The 18,029-nt window shown below is 46.2% G+C and overlaps 1 protein-coding gene across 6 annotated transcripts in view; it reads right to left on the reverse strand.

The window, feature by feature from the left end:
- Positions 1–18,029, reverse strand: part of hdac7a (histone deacetylase 7a) — a 196,594-nt gene that overhangs the window by 49,069 nt on the left and 129,496 nt on the right. For all 6 annotated transcript variants that reach the window (XM_034172206.1, XM_034172205.1, XM_034172207.1 and 3 more), the window contains 4 exons: positions 14,482–14,687; positions 13,751–13,954; positions 1,624–1,864; positions 1,226–1,359 (listed from right to left, as the gene is read on the reverse strand). In XM_034172206.1, coding sequence (XP_034028097.1) covers positions 1,226–1,359; positions 1,624–1,864; positions 13,751–13,954; positions 14,482–14,687 — 785 coding nt within the window. The remainder of the gene's footprint in view (positions 1–1,225; positions 1,360–1,623; positions 1,865–13,750; positions 13,955–14,481; positions 14,688–18,029) is intronic.

The raw sequence follows: 18,029 nt of genomic DNA on the forward strand, positions 1-18,029 counted from the left end.
TTTATTGTGGGCAGTCTAAGGCACACCTGTGCAGTAATCATGGTGTCTAATCAGCATCTTGATATGGCACACCTGTGAGGTGGGATGGATTATCTCAGCAAAGGAGAAGTGCTCACTATCACAGATTTCGACTGGTTTGTGAACAATATTTGAGGGAAACGGTGATATTGTGTATGTGGAAAAAGTTTTAGATCTTTGAGTTCATCTCATACAAAATGGGAGCAAAACCAAAAGTGTTGCGTTTATATTTTTGTTGAGTGTATAAGCTCCCACAGTTGACAGTGCATGTCAGACCACAAACCCAGCATGAAGTCAAAGGGATTGTTTGTAGACATCCGAGACAGGATTGTCCCGAGGCACAAACTTGGGGAAGGGTACAGAAATATTTCTACTACTTTAAAGGTCCCAGTGAGGACAGTGGCATCCATTATCCATAAATGGAAGAAGTTGTGATCCACCAGGACTCTTCCTAGAACTGACCACCCGTCTAAACTGAGTGATAGGGAGAGAAGGGCCTTAGGACCAAAAACCTGATGGTCACTCTGTCAGAGCTCCAACATTCCTCTATGGAGAGAGAACCTTCCAGAAGGACAACCATCTCTGCAGCAATCCACCAATCAGGCCTGTATGGTAGAGTGACCAGACATAAGCCACTCCTTAGTAAAAGGCACATGGCAGCCCACCTGGAGTTTACAAAAGGCACCTGAAGCACTCTCATGACAAAAGAAATTCTCTGGTCCAGTGAAACAAAGACTGAACTCTTTGGAGTGAATGCCAGGCATCATGTTTGGAGGAAACCAGGCCCCATCCCTACAGTGATCCATGGTGCTGGCAGCATCATGCTGTGGGTGCACCAAGCTTGTGGCATCATATTAAAGAAGACTTGAGGCTGCAATTTCTATCAAAGGTGCAACAATAAAGTATTGAGCAAAGGGTGTGAGTGCTTATTTACATAGGATTTCTTCATTTTTATTTTTAATAAACTTGCAAAAATTTCAAAAAACTTTTTTCATGTTGTCATTATGGGGTGTTGTGGGTAGAATTTTAAGGGAAAAAAAATTAATGTACTCCATTTTGGAAAAAGGCTGTAACATAACATAATGTGCAAAAAGTGAAGCGCTGCAAATACTTTCCATATGCACCGTTATGAAAAATCAACGGTCCTGCTGCAAGACATATAAATAAAACTCTTATGCTTGTTACATTTTATCAATGTCTGATATACCTCACACTGTCCTCTTAGGCCTCTCTCCTGTAGCCTGGACCAAATGCTCTGTATCCTCCCAGCATGCTCTGGATGGTTGCTATTGTCTCCACAAGTACACTGGTGCTTCAGCATCTGGGAGTCGTATACCAGGCCTACACACAAATACATGCACACACTGAGTTGCACAAACACTGGGAACTGATACATCTGTAAAAATTATAGGACACTAGAAAATGTCACTTTTTTATCATTTTGGACACAGCAGTGTTAGCTGGTGGTGGCATGCAGGTACATAACCACTCCTATTCCAACAATCAGTTGAGAATATGAGCATTTCTTGCTTGGGCAGTTACAGGTTATAGTATTGAAAATGTCACTGTTGCAGACAGCAATGCATGCTGGTATTGCATGCTGACCAGTGGTGAAGCGTGGTTGGCTGCTGGTGTCCTGCCCAGTTAGGATCAGGGGTTTCTCCGGCATGGTGAGAGAGGTAGAGGCCGGGGACGACTGTGTCCGTGACAGTGGACGATGAACACCCAAGGCCCTACCAAACCCGCTGCCACTGCCGCCAAGTATCATGGGTACCGCCAGTGTCTCCATTTGCACAGTCTGTCGACGGAGCTGCTGCAGCTGCTTTTGCTGTTCCCACAGCAATGACTGAAGAGAAGAGCACAAACAAAAGAAAGCTGATCTCAACCATACCTATAATCCCAGAATAACATTAAACTCCAATCTATCCAATGACATCTGAATATTAAAAAGGTGTTCCTCAAGTGGAGTAACATCTCCCAAACAGTTCCGAACTGATCTTAAAAGACTTGTCTACACTACTAGATTTGGGATCAATTTGAATTTCATTTGCTCTGAGTCTTAAAGTAAAGAAATGTCTCGTCTCTAGCTGGTTCACGATGCACCTCATGATGTCATGGATCCTTGATTGTTCAAGCTAAAACCTTAAACAGCTAATTTCATGGCAACAATGGTTCTGAGGCCTGTTGCTTTGTGGTTTTACTGATTAGTAACCTTTCTTAAAGCGTAACAGCTCAGCTAACATGCATCCTGTCATGACATAAACACACTAAAATAACCAGTGTACTGTCATGAGAACCTGTTTCACCACAACTAAAGATGATGACAACTTGAGTCATACAAAGGAAAAATTCACATGAGAGACAAGATATGAATCAGACCTACAAACACTTATGGTCCAATCTGACAAATCTGACATGAAAAAAAAAACAAACAAACATATTTGGCATGTTCCCTTCTCTCAGAGGGGGGAAAAAACTGAAAAAGAAGGTCTTGCTTATAACCATTGCATACATACAACGGGAAAGAGGCATATGGAACTTCCCTCAGGAATGTTGCAATCTATAGAAACTAATCAGATACCACAATGTGCATATCTGTACAGAAATTCTGACCCACATGGACAAATATTTTTGAGAAAATTTGCGACCCAGGTGGAGCCGACTGAACTGAAGCCAGATTGTAGGGAAAATGTAAGTGGCATCATTATACACAATGATGCCTTTTGCACCTACATTTAATTCTACTTTTTTTTTTTTTTTTTTTTAAATGGTGTCATTTGTGATTGTGAGGCATAATTATTCCAAATACTTTTCAATTGTAAAACCATTAAACCAACTCAGATCTTAAATCAAACTACACTTTAATATTTGATCAGCGCTGTCACACCGCTGCTGCTGAAATCTAAATTATATTTTCAATGGAAATGACTGGATTATCGTGATCATTTCGACAAATTGTGAAGCATTCAGTCTGATTGCCCAGTTATGGCAATCTGTCAGATTGCCATAACTGGGCAATCGGCCCAGTCACACCAGGAAAAACAAAAGGTTGGAGACTGCAGCGTGACCCAAATCAGCGCAGTCATGTTGCTATTATGATGCAACCAAGAATCTCTGAAATGGGCATGTGGAGGATGGTCTGCAGCCACCTGCAGTCAGGTGCACAGTCGGACAGCGATAAAACATCGAGTTGCCTGCTATGAGTGTGCCAGTGAACAGGGCCACGTTTACACTTACATGCAATCTGGATGAAATTTTATGGTGAATGACCTTGAGAAACAGGGGAAGTGTGCAGTCCATTGCTTTTGTGAGGCAGAGCTTGTGGTGTCGCACATTTCATTTTACACCTTATAATTTGTGAATATGAATCATGGCACAAAAGTTACTAAAATTTCCTTCTGCCTCCATGAAATTCTTATAATGTGCAACATGACTGATTAATAAATCCCTTACTGTATAAATTAACTAAATTATTCTGATAAATTATTCTACTGTATAAATTATTCTGACAGACAAGCTTTATATGGGGAGGTGGACTGAAGTATTCATGACCAGAAATCCTCAGTAGTTTGTCACATCATAATGCTTTAAAAACGGGTGGAGTAAGCACAGGTCATGTGTCACAAATTGTTTAGAAATGTGTTGTTGATAATTATTCATCATTCACAATGATTTAAACAATAAAATTTATTTGGCCTCTTTGCTGTAAGGTCTTCTGAGTTCAAGCTGGCTTTGATAAATGTAAACTAATACATCTGACATAACACAAGACCCTTTTGTGTGAAAGATTTTTACTTGATTTTCTAGCTTCATTTCTAAATAAAATAAATCTATTAAGCATCCATAATTTTGGACCTTTTCATGCCAAAACATCTGTGACACAAGGCCGCTTTGCAAAATACTCACTCAATGGTTTTATATAAAATTTTAGATATAAAAACATCAATCTGTTAAGCCTCCTGACCTTTTGATGCCAAAAGCACCTAGGCAGATATTTTGTGGTGACCTTGAATAATTGCAATGATGACTGGTGGGTGCAATGGTGGTGGATTTGTAGGATGGCAGAGTTGCTCTGCACATCACACTAATGTTTGGTTTATGACAGAGTGCAGGCTGACTCCGACTGATCCCAAAGTGCAGGCAATGTGTCTACATTTAGAAGGCAGTTACAACTGCAGCCACTCTGCCAATGTTTCTGACAGTGATGGCACTCAATCTGAGTCGGACCATGGTCGTTTGGGGACAGCGCGCCTCCCAACAGACCTGCATTCGCGCTGAGATCAAACATGGTCATGAAAAACTAATTCATGCATTTATTTCCTCTAGGCTGGACTATTGTAATTCATTATTATCAGGTTGTCCTAAAAGTTCCCTAAAAAGCCTTCAGTTAATTCAAAATGCTGCAGCTAGAGTACTGACGGGGACTAGAAGGAGAGAGCATATCTCACCCATATTGGCCTCTCTTCATTGGCTTCCTGTTAATTCTAGAATAGAATTTAAAATTCTTCTTCTTACTTATAAGGTTTTGAATAATCAGGTCCCATCTTATCTTAGGGACCTCGTTGTTATGTGGGCCGCTGAAGAGGAGGTACTGCTGGCCCACCACCACCAGAGGGCGCCCTGCTTGGAGTGCGGGCTCCAAGCACGAGAGGGCGCCGGACCCTGAGGAAGTGACAGCTGTCATTCATCCCCTGCACCAGCTGTCACTCGTTCATCATCATCATCACCATCTTAAAAGCCGGATCGGGACTCCACCTCCTCGCCGAGAAATCGACTACCGTGAGGTACACTTCTCTGCTGATTAACACGTTGTGTAGGATTCTGAATTTCTGTTGCAGCCGGTATCCTGTGGTGTTCACCCTTATCTGGGAAGTGGCGTGGAGCGTGACGACGACAACCGCGCTACAAGATAAGTGGACACACTAGGAGCTGCACGAGTGTGTGATTCGGAGGTGGAGGTTCTCCTCCTACTGTGCACAAACTGTAGACCACTGAGTGTAAGGAGTTACACTCATTCATCTTTTTTCTGCTTTCTGCCAGCAGTACCAGGGTCGACAGCCGAAGACAGAGGTCACCTGGGGATTCGGGACTTGGCGGCTCCGGTGTTCTTCAGACCGTTGGTGGTGGAGGCCGTGTGGGACGCGGTCTCTCTCTCGTCGGGGTCTTCTATCTTCGAGCCTGCCCACACGTCACCTGGTGTTCATTGACTTTGCAATTTCTGTACATTTAGTTGTGTTTTGTCACAACAGTAAATTGTTACCTTTTGGCTTACTCATTGTCCGTTCATTTGCGCCCCCTGTTGTGGGTCCGTGCTACGACACCTTCCCAACAGGATTTCTCGGCCAATCGTCATGGATTCCGAGGGGCGTCAGCTCGAGCGTGAACGGCCAATGGCAGAGCCAGGAGCGCAGGCGTCAGCGGGAGGCGTGTTGAGTGAGCTGCAGCAGATCTTAACCGCCTTCACGGCTCGGTTGGATTTAGTGACCGAGCAGAATGTCCTCCTTAATCGGAGAGTGGAGGCTCTCGCCGCCAGGGTGGAAGCGCACGATCAGGGCGCTGCTGCAGCTCCTCCTCTGGCTGGTCCTGGGCCTGAATCAGATGTACCACTGGTCGTTCAACAAACCCCCCCACCATCCCCTGAAGCTTACATAAGCCCTCCGGAGCCGTACGGGGGCTGTGTCGAGACGTGCGCGGACTTCCTCATGCAGTGTTCGCTCGTCTTTTCACAGCGCCCTGTCATGTACGCCTCAGATGCTAGCCGGGTAGCTTATGTTATCAATCTGCTTCGAGGAGAGGCACGCGCATGGGCTACGGCGCTTTGGGAGCAGAACTCACGGCTCCTAACGTCTTATACTGGGTTTGTACGGGAGTTCAAACAAGTGTTTGATCATCCTAACAGAGGCGAGACCGCTTCAAACGTGCTGCTGTCGATAAGACAGGGGCGCCGTAGCGCAGCCGAGTATGCAGTCGACTTCCGCATCGCGGCAGCGAGGTCCGGCTGGAATAACGTTGCGCTCCGCGCCGCCTTCGTAAATGGACTGTCACCGGTCCTCAAGGAGCACCTACTGGCGAAGGAGGAACCGCGGGATTTTGACGGGCTTGTCGATTTGGTTATACGCTTAGACAACCGTTTGACTGAGCATCGTCGGGAGCAGGCCGGGGGGCGTGACCGGGTACGAGCCGTCTCTCCCCCTTCCGGTTCCGATAAGACGTTGTCCCCACGCTTCACTGCCAGAGGGCCCCGTGGGGCTACAGCTCCCCCTGCTGAAGAGGCTATGGACACGAGCAGGGCCAAAGTAAAATTAAGTGACAGACAAAGGAGACTGGCCCGCGGGGAGTGTTTTGTCTGCGGCTCTTGTGAGCATATGCAGAGGGACTGCCCTGAACGGTCAAACTACAACGCCCGTCCTTAGAAACTGGGCTAAGGGTGGGCCATAACACACACGCGGAGAGACCCCGCAGATCGGCACGAATCCCAGTAACAATCCTTTGTGAGGAGTTAACCCTTCACGCCCCAGCACTGATAGACACGGGGTCAGAGGGGAATCTGCTGGACAGCAGATGGGCAAGGGAGGTAGGGCTCCCTCTGGTGGCTCTGCCGGCACCATTGCAGGTGCGAGCACTAGATGGCACCCTGCTTCCATTGATCACACATCAGACACAACCAGTGACATTGATTGTGTCTGGGAATCACAGGGAGGAGATAGTGTTCCATGTAACACCATCTACCTCCCGAGTGATTTTGGGCTTTCCATGGATGGTGAAGCACAATCCCCGGGTTGATTGGCCGTCCGGGGTTGTGACGCAGTGGAGCGAAGCCTGCCACCAGGAGTGTTTAGGATCCTCGGTTCCCCCCGGCACTACAGCTAATGAGGAGGTCACAGTCCCCCCCAATCTATCGGCGGTGCCAGAGGAGTACCACGATCTTGCTGACGTTTTCAGCAAAGATCTGGCGCTCACTCTTCCTCCGCACCGGCCGTACGATTGTGCCATCGATTTAGTCCCGGGCGGTGAGTACCCGTCCAGTAGGTTGTACAACCTCTCACGTCCGGAACGCGAATCAATGGAGACCTACATCCGGGACTCCTTAGCTGCCGGGCTGATCCGGAACTCCACCTCCCCGATGGGTGCTGGTTTCTTTTTTGTGGGCAAGAAAGACGGCGGACTCCGTCCATGCATTGATTACAGAGGGCTGAACGAGATCACGGTTCGCAACCGATACCCGTTACCTCTGTTGGATTCAGTGTTCACGCCCCTGCATGGAGCCCAAATCTTTACGAAATTGGATCTTAGAAATGCGTACCACCTGGTTCGGATCCGGAAGGGAGACGAATGGAAGACGGCATTCAACACCCCGTTAGGTCACTTCGAGTACCTGGTCATGCCGTTCGGCCTCACTAACGCCCCCGCGACGTTCCAAGCCTTGGTAAATGACGTCTTGCGGGACTTCCTGCATCGGTTCGTCTTCGTATATCTGGATGATATACTCATCTTTTCTCCGGACCCTGAGACCCATGTCCAGCATGTACGTCAGGTCCTACAGCGGTTGTTGGAGAACCGGCTGTTTGTGAAGGGCGAGAAGTGCGAGTTCCACCGCACTTCTTTGTCCTTCCTGGGGTTCATCATCTCCTCCAACTCCGTCGCCCCTGATCCGGCTAAGGTTGCGGCGGTGAGAGATTGGCCCCAACCAACAAGCCGCAGGAAACTACAGCAGTTCCTCGGTTTTGCAAATTTTTACAGGAGGTTCATCAAAGGTTACAGTCAGGTAGTTAGCCCCCTGACTGCCCTGACCTCCACCAAGGTCCCCTTTGCCTGGTCGGATCGGTGCGAAGCCGCGTTCCAGGAGTTGAAACGCCGGTTCTCGACTGCGCCAGTTCTGGTGCAGCCTGATCCTGATCGCCAGTACGTAGTAGAAGTGGACGCCTCTGACTCAGGGATAGGAGCCGTGCTGTCCCAGAGCGTGGAGGCTGATAAAGTTCTCCATCCTTGTGCCTTTTATTCCCGCAGGTTGACCCCAGCTGAACGGAACTATGACGTTGGCAATCGGGAACTTCTTGCGGTGAAGGAGGCTCTTGAAGAGTGGAGACACCTACTGGTGTTGCCCTTCACGGTTTTCACTGACCATCGGAACCTGGAGTACATCCGGACCGCCAGGCGGCTGAATCCCAGGCAAGCCCGCTGGTCTCTGTTCTTCGGGCGCTTTGACTTCCGGATTACATACCGCCCCGGGACCAAGAACCAAAAATCAGACGCCTTGTCCCGGGTGCACGAAGAAGAAGCCAAAGCGGGGCTGTCGAACCCCACCGAGACCATCATCCCCGAGTCCACTGTCGTGGCCGCCCTTACCTGGGACGTGGAGAAGACCGTCCGGGAGGCCCTGACCAGGAGCCCGGACCCGGGGACTGGCCCCAAGAACAGACTGTACGTCCCACCAGAGGCAAGAGCTGCCGTATTGGACTTCTGTCACGGGTCCAAGCTCTCCTGTCATCCCGGGGTGCGTAGGACCGTGGCAGTGGTCCAGCAGCGCTTCTGGTGGGCGTCCCTGGAAACCGACGTCCGGGACTACATCCAGGCCTGTACCATCTGCGCCAGGGGCAAGGCAGACCATCGGAGGACGACGGGCCTCCTCCAACCCCTGCCGGTGCCTCATCGCCCCTGGTCTCACATCGGCCTGGATTTCATCACGGGCCTCCCGCTGTCCCAGGGCAACAACGTAATCCTCACGATAGTGGACCGGTTCTCCAAGGCGGCCCACTTCGTGGCCCTCCCGAAGCTCCCGACGGCCCAGGAGACGGCAGACCTCCTGGTCCACCACGTCATGCGGCTGCATGGGATACCGTCGGACATCGTCTCGGATCGTGGTCCCCAGTTCTCTTCACAGGTGTGGAAGAGTTTCTGCAAGGAGCTGGGGGCCACCGTGAGTCTCTCGTCCGGGTACCACCCCCAGACCAACGGCCAGGCAGAGCGGGCCAACCAGGAGTTGGAGCAGGCCCTTCGGTGTGTCACCTCCGCACATCCGGCGGCCTGGAGTCACCATCTGGCCTGGATCGAGTATGCCCACAACAGCCAAGTTTCGTCTGCTACCGGCCTCTCCCCTTTTGAGGTGTGTTTGGGGTACCAGCCCCCATTGTTCCCGCTGGTGTAGGGAGAGGTCGGTGTGCCCTCGGTCCAGGCCCACCTTCGGAGATGTCGCCGGGTGTGGCGGACCGCCCGCTCTGCCCTGTTAAAGGCCCGGACGAGGGCCAAGTCCCATGCAGACCGCCGACGGTCCCCGGCCCCCACGTTCCAGCCCGGGCAGGAGGTGTGGCTCTCGACCAAGGACATTCCCCTCTGTGTGGACTCCCCCAAACTGAAAGACAGATACATCGGACCCTTCCCCATCCTCAAGATCATCAACCCGGCCGCAGTGAAGCTCCAACTCCCAGCTTCACTGCGGATCCACCCGGTATTCCACGTGTCCCATATAAAGCCTCACCGCACCTCGCCCCTCTGTGCACCTGGACCTACGCCGCCTCCTGCCCGGCTCATCGACGGGGAGCCTGCTTGGACGGTCCGCAGGCTCCTGGACGTCCGTCGAAAGGGCCGGGGGTTCCAATATCTGGTGGACTGGGAGGGGTATGGACCTGAGGAACGCTCCTGGGTGAAGAGGAGCTTCATCCTGGACCCGGCCCTCCTGGCCGAGTTCTACAGCCGACACCCGGACAAGCCCGGTCGGGCGCCAGGAGGCGCCCGTTGAGGGGGGGGGGGTCCTGTTATGTGGGCCGCTGAAGAGGAGGTACTGCTGGCCCACCACCACCAGAGGGCGCCCTGCTTGGAGTGCGGGCTCCAAGCACGAGAGGGACCCTGAGGAAGTGACAGGTGTCATTCATCCCCTGCACCAGCTGTCACTCGTTCATCATCATCATCACCATCTTAAAAGCCGGATCGGGACTCCACCTCCTCGCCGAGAAATCGACTACCGTGAGGTACACTTCTCTGCTGATTAACACGTTGTGTAGGATTCTGAATTTCTGTTGCAGCCGGTATCCTGTGGTGTTCACCCTTATCTGGGAAGTGGCGTGGAGCGTGACGACGACAACCGCGCTACAAGATAAGTGGACACACTAGGAGCTGCACGAGTGTGTGATTCGGAGGTGGCGGTTCTCCTCCTACTGTGCACAAACTGTAGACCACTGAGTGTAAGGAGTTACACTTATTCATCTTTTTTCTGCTTTCTGCCAGCAGTACCAGGGTCGACAGCCGAAGACAGAGGTCATCTGGGGATTCGGGACTTGGCGGCTCCGGTGTTCTTCAGACCGTTGGTGGTGGAGGCCGTGTGGGACGCGGTCTCTCTCTCGTCGGGGTCTTCTATCTTCGAGCCTGCCCACACGTCACCTGGTGTTCATTGACTTTGCAATTTCTGTACATTTAGTTGTGTTTTGTCACAACAGTAAATTGTTACCTTTTGGCTTACTCATTGTCCGTTCATTTGCGCCCCCTGTTGTGGGTCCGTGCTACGACACCTTCCCAACACTCGTAGTACCATATCACCCCAATAGAGCACTTCGCTCTCAGACTGCAGGCTTACTTGTAGTTCCTAGGGTTTGTAAGAGTAGAATGGGAGGCAGAGCCTTCAGCTTTCAGGCTCCTCTCCTGTGGAACCAGCTCCCAATTCAGATCAGGGAGACAGACACCCTCTCTACTTTTAAGATTAGGCTTAAAACTTTCCTTTTTGCTAAAGCTTATAGTTAGGGCTGGATCAGGTGACCCTGAACCATCCCTTAGTTATGCTGCTATAGACGTAGACTGCTGGGGGGTTCCCATGATGCACTGTTTCTTTCTCTTTTTGCTCTATATGCACCACTCTGCATTTAATCATTAGTGATCGATCTCTGCTCCCCTCCACAGCATGTCTTTTTCCTGGTTCTCTCCCTCAGCCCCAACCAGTCCCAGCAGAAGACTGCCCCTCCCTGAGCCTGGTTCTGCTGGAGGTTTCTTCCTGTTAAAAGGGAGTTTTTCCTTCCCACTGTAGCCAAGTGCTTGCTCACAGGGGGTCGTTTTGACCGTTGGGGTTTTACATAATTATTGTATGGCCTTGCCTTACAATATAAAGCGCCTTGGGGCAACTGTTTGTTGTGATTTGGCGCTATATAAAAAATTGATTGATTGATTGATTGATGATCACCAATCTATCTCCGCAACGCCTTGCAATCAATTACTGGCAGCAACACGATTCACTGCAATCACAACCATTTTTTCCTTGTTGCCATAAATTTACCATTTTATTACCTGAGGCCATCAAATATGGGCATCAGGTATTGTGCGGACTTTGAGTCTATAAGTCCATCTGTCTGTGCTCAGCATTAGTCCAGTTCTATTACTGCCAGAGTCTTCACATTTTAAGAGGTTAAAAAGTCGCATTGTTTCAATCTGTTCCGTTTTTTTTGTTGTTGTTGTTTTGAGTAGCGGAGGTGACAGCCAATCAGACTGGAGCGGCGCTGTGACATCACTAGCCGGTCTCTCTAAAAAAGCTTCATGTATGTGTTCATATATGTTTCTCATATACTCTGTAAAAGCAAGTTAGAAATAAACACTTCTAAAAGTGAAAACTCTGCTTTTGGAATCTAACAACAACTCTGAAGTGATTTACAAGACATTTAGCGGACGTTAGCGTGGTGATGTCACAGGCTGGTAGCTAGCTGCAAACTCTGTTTCATTTGTGTGTAACTGTAATGTCTTTGTCATATATTATGTAAAAGCAAGTGAGAAATAAACACTTCTAAAACTGAAATTGCTGTGTTTGTAACCTGATAACACCTCTAGACTGATTTACAAGACATTTTGCAGATGTCAATGTACACACGAACTTCCACTATCTCAAAGCTAACGTCTACTCTCAAAAGCTCATAAATGTAAATATAGTTTATGACTGATCGATTGATTGATAGAGGGGCTTTGCTGAAAATGTACAAACTGTAAGTAAGACAATAGGATCTTAATAATTCATGTAAATAACTATATATACGAGGTCTGTTAGAAAAGTATCCGACCTTTTTATTTTTTCAAAAACCTGATGGATTTGAATCACGTGTGCTTGCATGAGCCAACCTTGAACCTTCGTGCACATGCGTGATTTTTTTCACGCCTGTCGGTTGCGTCATTTGCTTGTAAGCAGCTTTTGTGTGAGGATGGGTGTAGTCTCTCGTCGTTTTTTCTTTGCAAGGAAAATGGCGGAACGACTGGAGCAGCGCGACTGCATCAAATTTTGCCAGAAACTGGGCGACAGCCAGGTGGAAACCATTCGGATTATTCAGACGGCTTTCGGTGACGATGTTATGGGCATCACACAGATTAAGGAGTGGTACAACCGGTTTAAAGACGTCCACACAACGGTGGAGAGCGTGCCGTGCTCCGGTCGGCCATCAACATGCTGAAATGACCGGATCATTTCCAAAGTGAACGCTGTGGTGATGTGGGACTGTCGTGTGACTATCTGAGAAATTGCAGAAGTGGTGGACATCAGCACTTTTTTGGCACATTCCACTGTGACAGAAAATTTTTCCATGAAAAGAGTTGCAGCGAAATTCATCGACATGAAGCTGATGGCGCAGCAAAAGCGCCACCGTGTTGAAGTCTCACAGGACATGTTGTGACATGCCCAGCTCTTCCACCATTTGGAAGATTCAGACGGCTTTCAGTGGCTTTTCAGTTGTGCGACTATCCGAGAAATTGTAGACTTCACCACAGCGTTCACTTTGGAAATGATCTGGTCATTTCAGCATGTTGATGGCCGCCCGGAGCGTGGCTCGCTCTCCACCGTTGTGCGGCCATCTTTAAACCGGTTGTACCGCTCCTTAATCTGTGTGATGCCCAGAGGATCGTCACTGAAAGCCGTCTGAATAATCTGAATGGTTTCCACCTGGCTGTCGCCCAGTTTCTGGCAAAATTTCATGCAGTCGCGCTGCTCCAGTCGTTCCGCCATTTCCTTGCAAAGAAAAAACGACAAGAGACTCCACCCATCCTCACACAAAGGCTTCTTACAAGCAAATGACGCAATCAACAGGCATGAAAAAAATCACGCATGCGCACGACGGTTCAAGGTTGGCTCATGCAAGCACATGTGATTCAAATCCATCAGGTTTTTGAAAAAATAAAATGGTCGGATACTTTTCTAACAGACCTCGTACTTTGCACTGGGATACCAATTAAACAACTGCAAATTATAAAGAAGAAAGGTATTTTCACATTGCGTTATATTTTTTATCTATTGTGACTGGGGACTTAACAGCATCTGCTTTGTGTTGACACTGGATACATTTTGTTGTTGTTGCTGCTCTCCCCACCAAACAAAATGTTTTTTCTAGTGTTCACCGCCCCCACAAGCACTTCAATTTCAGTTACAAAAAAAGGTTAATTTCTTGCGCTTCCTGTCAGTTACTATGATAAGTAAACATTTAACAGGTTAAAATTTGTTGACTTAAATATTTGTAAGGTTTTTGAATTGAACATTTATGGCTGACTGTGATCCACATGCACAGAATTCCAGGAAGAGTGTGATTTTATGACTAGAACAATGCTTACTGCTGTGCAGACACACGGTTTTATAAATCAGATTGTTTGTTGTGCACACCATTTTTGACTTTTGCGCATACATACACTTTTAGTATGAGTCCTACACGGGTCTCTATGCAGTTGTATGTCATTATTCCATCAACCTGCTTTGTCTATGTCCATGCACAGTGTGTTTTCCAACCTGGTTGAGTATGAGTGCATGTTGTAGGTTGATTTGGTCTTCGTGGCAGTTGGCTACTGTTGGCTCCACCCCTCTTAATGACTCCACCCTCATTCTGCTTTGATAGGAAGGCTCTGTGGGTGATGTCCGACCACCGTCCTCCGAGTCCATGTCTTCTGAGGGGATCTGATGCAGCCTGGGTTTCTCACTAGACTTAGACATCAACTGGACAAGTGGCATGCACATATTAATTAATGAGCACACAAAGACAAACTGCAGTGTAAAGAAGAAGAAGAAAAAGCAGCAAGTCCTATACAGGCCCTGTCCCCAGTTATTTGTTGTTGTCTGTGACTGAAGTCCACAAGCAGTGAAGTCCACTCTTTAGGAGTTCTAGGCTTCTGTGGGGGTTACTAGAGAAACTATCCATAGTGCAAATTTTATCTGTTGCACAGAGAAGGAATGACACAGGGAAGAATTTTTATGAAAAAAAAAAAATCTAGGCTCAAGTCTCTGGTGTGCCTTCTGACAAGCTGAAATGGCCATTAGTGGTTTGGCTTGCTGTGAGGCAAAAGTACTCAACCACCTTGCTGCCATGAAAAATATAAAGTATGTAATATATACGAAGAACCTAATAAACTCAAAAGTTACACATTTCCATTTGACCCTGAAAACACTTTTAGTGATTATATCTCCAGTCATTTTTCTTTATGGTGCAGACATAAACATTGAGACTAAACATGCTGTGACTGTACCTTTCCCAGATGAGTCTGCTGTTTGAGCCTCTCCAGTAGTTGGGCATTTTGTTGCTGTTGGAGGAGTTGTGTGTGAAGAGTGTGGGGGCTTTGGGGCAGGGGCTCTGAACGTGTCCTGCTCAAGGGCTTGTGGGGCTGAGTGCCCCCTGGACTGAGGTGATCTCTCTGGGATGAAAACTGCAGCGGCACAGATTCTATGCCTGGAACTAAAAACATAGAAAAACTCTTTAATTTCTCGATCTCTCAGACAAAGGCCACAATATCATGTGCAACTTCACCTTAGTCTTCATTTTAGAGTGACTCTTTGGTGATATATATATATATATATATATATATATATATATATATATATATATATATATATATATATATATATATATATATATATATATATATATATATATATATATATATATATATGTGTGTGTGTGTGTACACACACACACACCCTAACATTTTGCAATGCATAACTGACTGTGTAACTGTTGAGCTTGAACACAAACAGTAACAGAACAGTGCCACATGACAAACAAAATGTAACCATGTTTGATAGTTGACCTATAAAAGTCTTAACAGTCATGACCATCTTATCTTATGGAATGTATCAATCCACATGTCGCTGCATGTGCTGTGCCATCTCATGATACAGGCTTACTTTCTGTTCCTATGCTGTGTTTACAGATAACGATGACAAGTCACAAATGCCACAAAGTACACATTCTTGGCTGCTGATCACGGGTGTGATTATTCGGGGCAGAGGCGTCAGGTGTCCTCAGGAACTGCTGCAACCTGTTACTACGCGTTACGATTAATGGCACGTGTTGCTGGAGAATTATCAGGAACCATTACGCACAGTCAAGAATAATGTTCCACATTGTTGCGCGATGTTCCGCGTTATTGTGTGCAACAGCGCATCGTTAAATTCTGTCACGTTGTGAATGAGGCAAATTGTCTCCACACACACAGCTATATTCATCCATCAGTTGCTGAACGCTTCAGATCGCTCCAGTTTGCGCCTCACAATCCACAGAAGAACTTTGTGACTGGGCTCTGTGCCATGGAGTGGCACAGAGAGGAGGAGGAGAGAGCCAGAGCCAGATGTGTGGCTCCACACGGCTCTCGTCTTGCATGTTTTCCCAAATATCAGGCACATGCAGCAGGTGGAACACCTGCAGGAGCACGCTGATGAACATTGGAACGAGACTTTTAGCGGACTTGGCGTCACTGTCTTTCTTCAGCATACTGCAGCAATGAAACTGAATGTGGCGCAGCAGTGTTTAATTGTGCGCATGTCAGAGAAGAATGCTGTCACGCTCTATTAAGGATCACCACTAATCAAGACGGATCAACGTGCTCAGTTGCGACCTCCACGACATGAGGCGAAATGAGGGTGGTGCGTGACATTCATGGAAGATATTTTGACAGCCAAAAACTCACAAATAAATCATGGATATCACGCACCAACACGCACTATTAAGAACCCTATTCAGATGTGTTAAGTCACGTAAAGAATGTCAGGAATTTGCCAAGAATGACACAAATATGACATTTGTAATGCGTCTTGCCTATGTGTAAGCGCAGCATAATGTTAAAACGTGACTGGAAGGCACCAGACCTCCTGTGTATCAGGCTTCACAGAGCCCTGATGCAACCATAGAGAAAACAAAAAAACTAAAAAACTTAAAAACAACAACTTTCTTTTGAGCAAAGAAGATAGTATGCGTTCCATGTTTTAATTAATTAATTCTCATCTTTTGATGCATTCATTCCCATAAGAAAAGTGTATATACAGAGACTAATCTCACTGCTGAAAACTAAATCAACGATATCAATGAAGCCACTGTTTATGAATTTTCTTGCATGTTTCTATGTATGGTACCAGTGATTGAATGAATTCCTTGTTAGAGAAAACCTTATTAGAAATTTCAAGGTATTTTATTGCAGAGGTTTTTTTGGGATGGGGGAATGAACTCAAAATCACCACCAAAATCAAAATGCATAATTTCACTCTGAAGAAGAATCATATTCTGTTAACCTCTGCAGGAAATGAGTGTATGAATAGGAGACATTCATCCAAATTACAAATAATTTTGAATTCAGCTGGAACTTTTTTCTTTAATTTGCCAAAACATTCAACAGTATAATTAATTAATCAAACTAAATGTAGTCATATAAGCCCACTATCATAGAATATGAATCTACTGACCAATTCAGTTAAAGTGTTATGAAAATGAGTTGAATAGCATAGAAGAATAGCATTTTTTTAAAAGGTTTCCATGTTTAGAGTGGAATTTATTTTACACTGCAATCCTAAATAAATAAATAAGAATAATACACTAAAATGACTTTAAATTTCATAGGACAAAATTTAAAAGCAAATCAGTTTCTTTCTTAGAAGCCAATTTATTTACAGTGCATCTGGAAAGTATTCACAGTACTTCACGTTTTCCACATTTTGTTATGTTACAGCCTTATTCCAAAGTGGAGTAAATTAATTTTTTCCTTAAAGTTTCAACACCCTGTCCACACTTTAGAAAATGTTTGAAAAATTATTAAAAATAAAAACTAAAAAACTAAATCACGTGTACATAAGTATTCACAGCCCAAAGATTTTTTTTAGCTCAAAATATGATTTGAAGTTCAAAATTTAGCTCAGGTGCATCCTGTTTCCACTGACCATTCTTGAGATGTTTCTACAGTTTAATTGGAGTCCACCTGGGGTAAATTCAGTTGATTGGACATGATTTGTAAAGACACACACCTGTCTACATATAAGGTCCCACAGTTGACCGTGCATGTCAGAGCACAAACCAAGCATGAAGTCAAAGGAATTGTCTGTAGACCTCCAAGACAGGATTGTCTCGAGACACAAATGTGGCGAAGGGTACAGAAACATTTCTACTGCTTTGAAGGTCCCAATGAGCACAGTGGCCTCCATCATCCATAAATGGAAGATTTTTTATTTTTTATAAATTTACTAAAAGCTAAAAAAAAAAAAATAAACAACAACAACAACAACAAAACAATACTTTTTCATATTGTTGATATGGGGTATTATCTGTAGAATTTTGATGAAAAAATGAATTTCATCCATTTTGGTATAAGGCTGTAACATAACAAAATGTGTCAGAGGTGAAGTGCTGTGAATACTTTCCAGATGCACAGTATTATTTCATTAGTAAGCCCCATCGGCTGCTTCTTTGTTTTCTCTTGGGGTCACCACAGTAGGTCCAGAGTGGACCTGTATGCTGATTTGGCATACGTTTTACACTTGATTCCCTTCCCGATGCAACTAATCATGTACCACTGAGTAAATAAATATAAATAAATAAATAAATAAATATTGAGTGTGAATTTGAACATTTCCATTTTACCAGCTTCAAGCAAAATACCATCAGTGTCAGAGGGCACGTAAAAAAAAATTCAAATGGTGGCTGGCGTGATGTCGACAACTCACTTAACTGCAAAACCAAGCTTTCTCTCAGAAGCATAAAATTCACTGCACCTTCCCCAAGCTAGAGGTAAAGCTTAATTAAAGAGTATCTATA

The sequence above is a fragment of the Thalassophryne amazonica genome, chromosome 6, assembly GCF_902500255.1.
Source record: "Thalassophryne amazonica chromosome 6, fThaAma1.1, whole genome shotgun sequence".
In the NCBI taxonomy this organism is placed as follows: Eukaryota; Metazoa; Chordata; class Actinopteri; order Batrachoidiformes; family Batrachoididae; genus Thalassophryne; species Thalassophryne amazonica.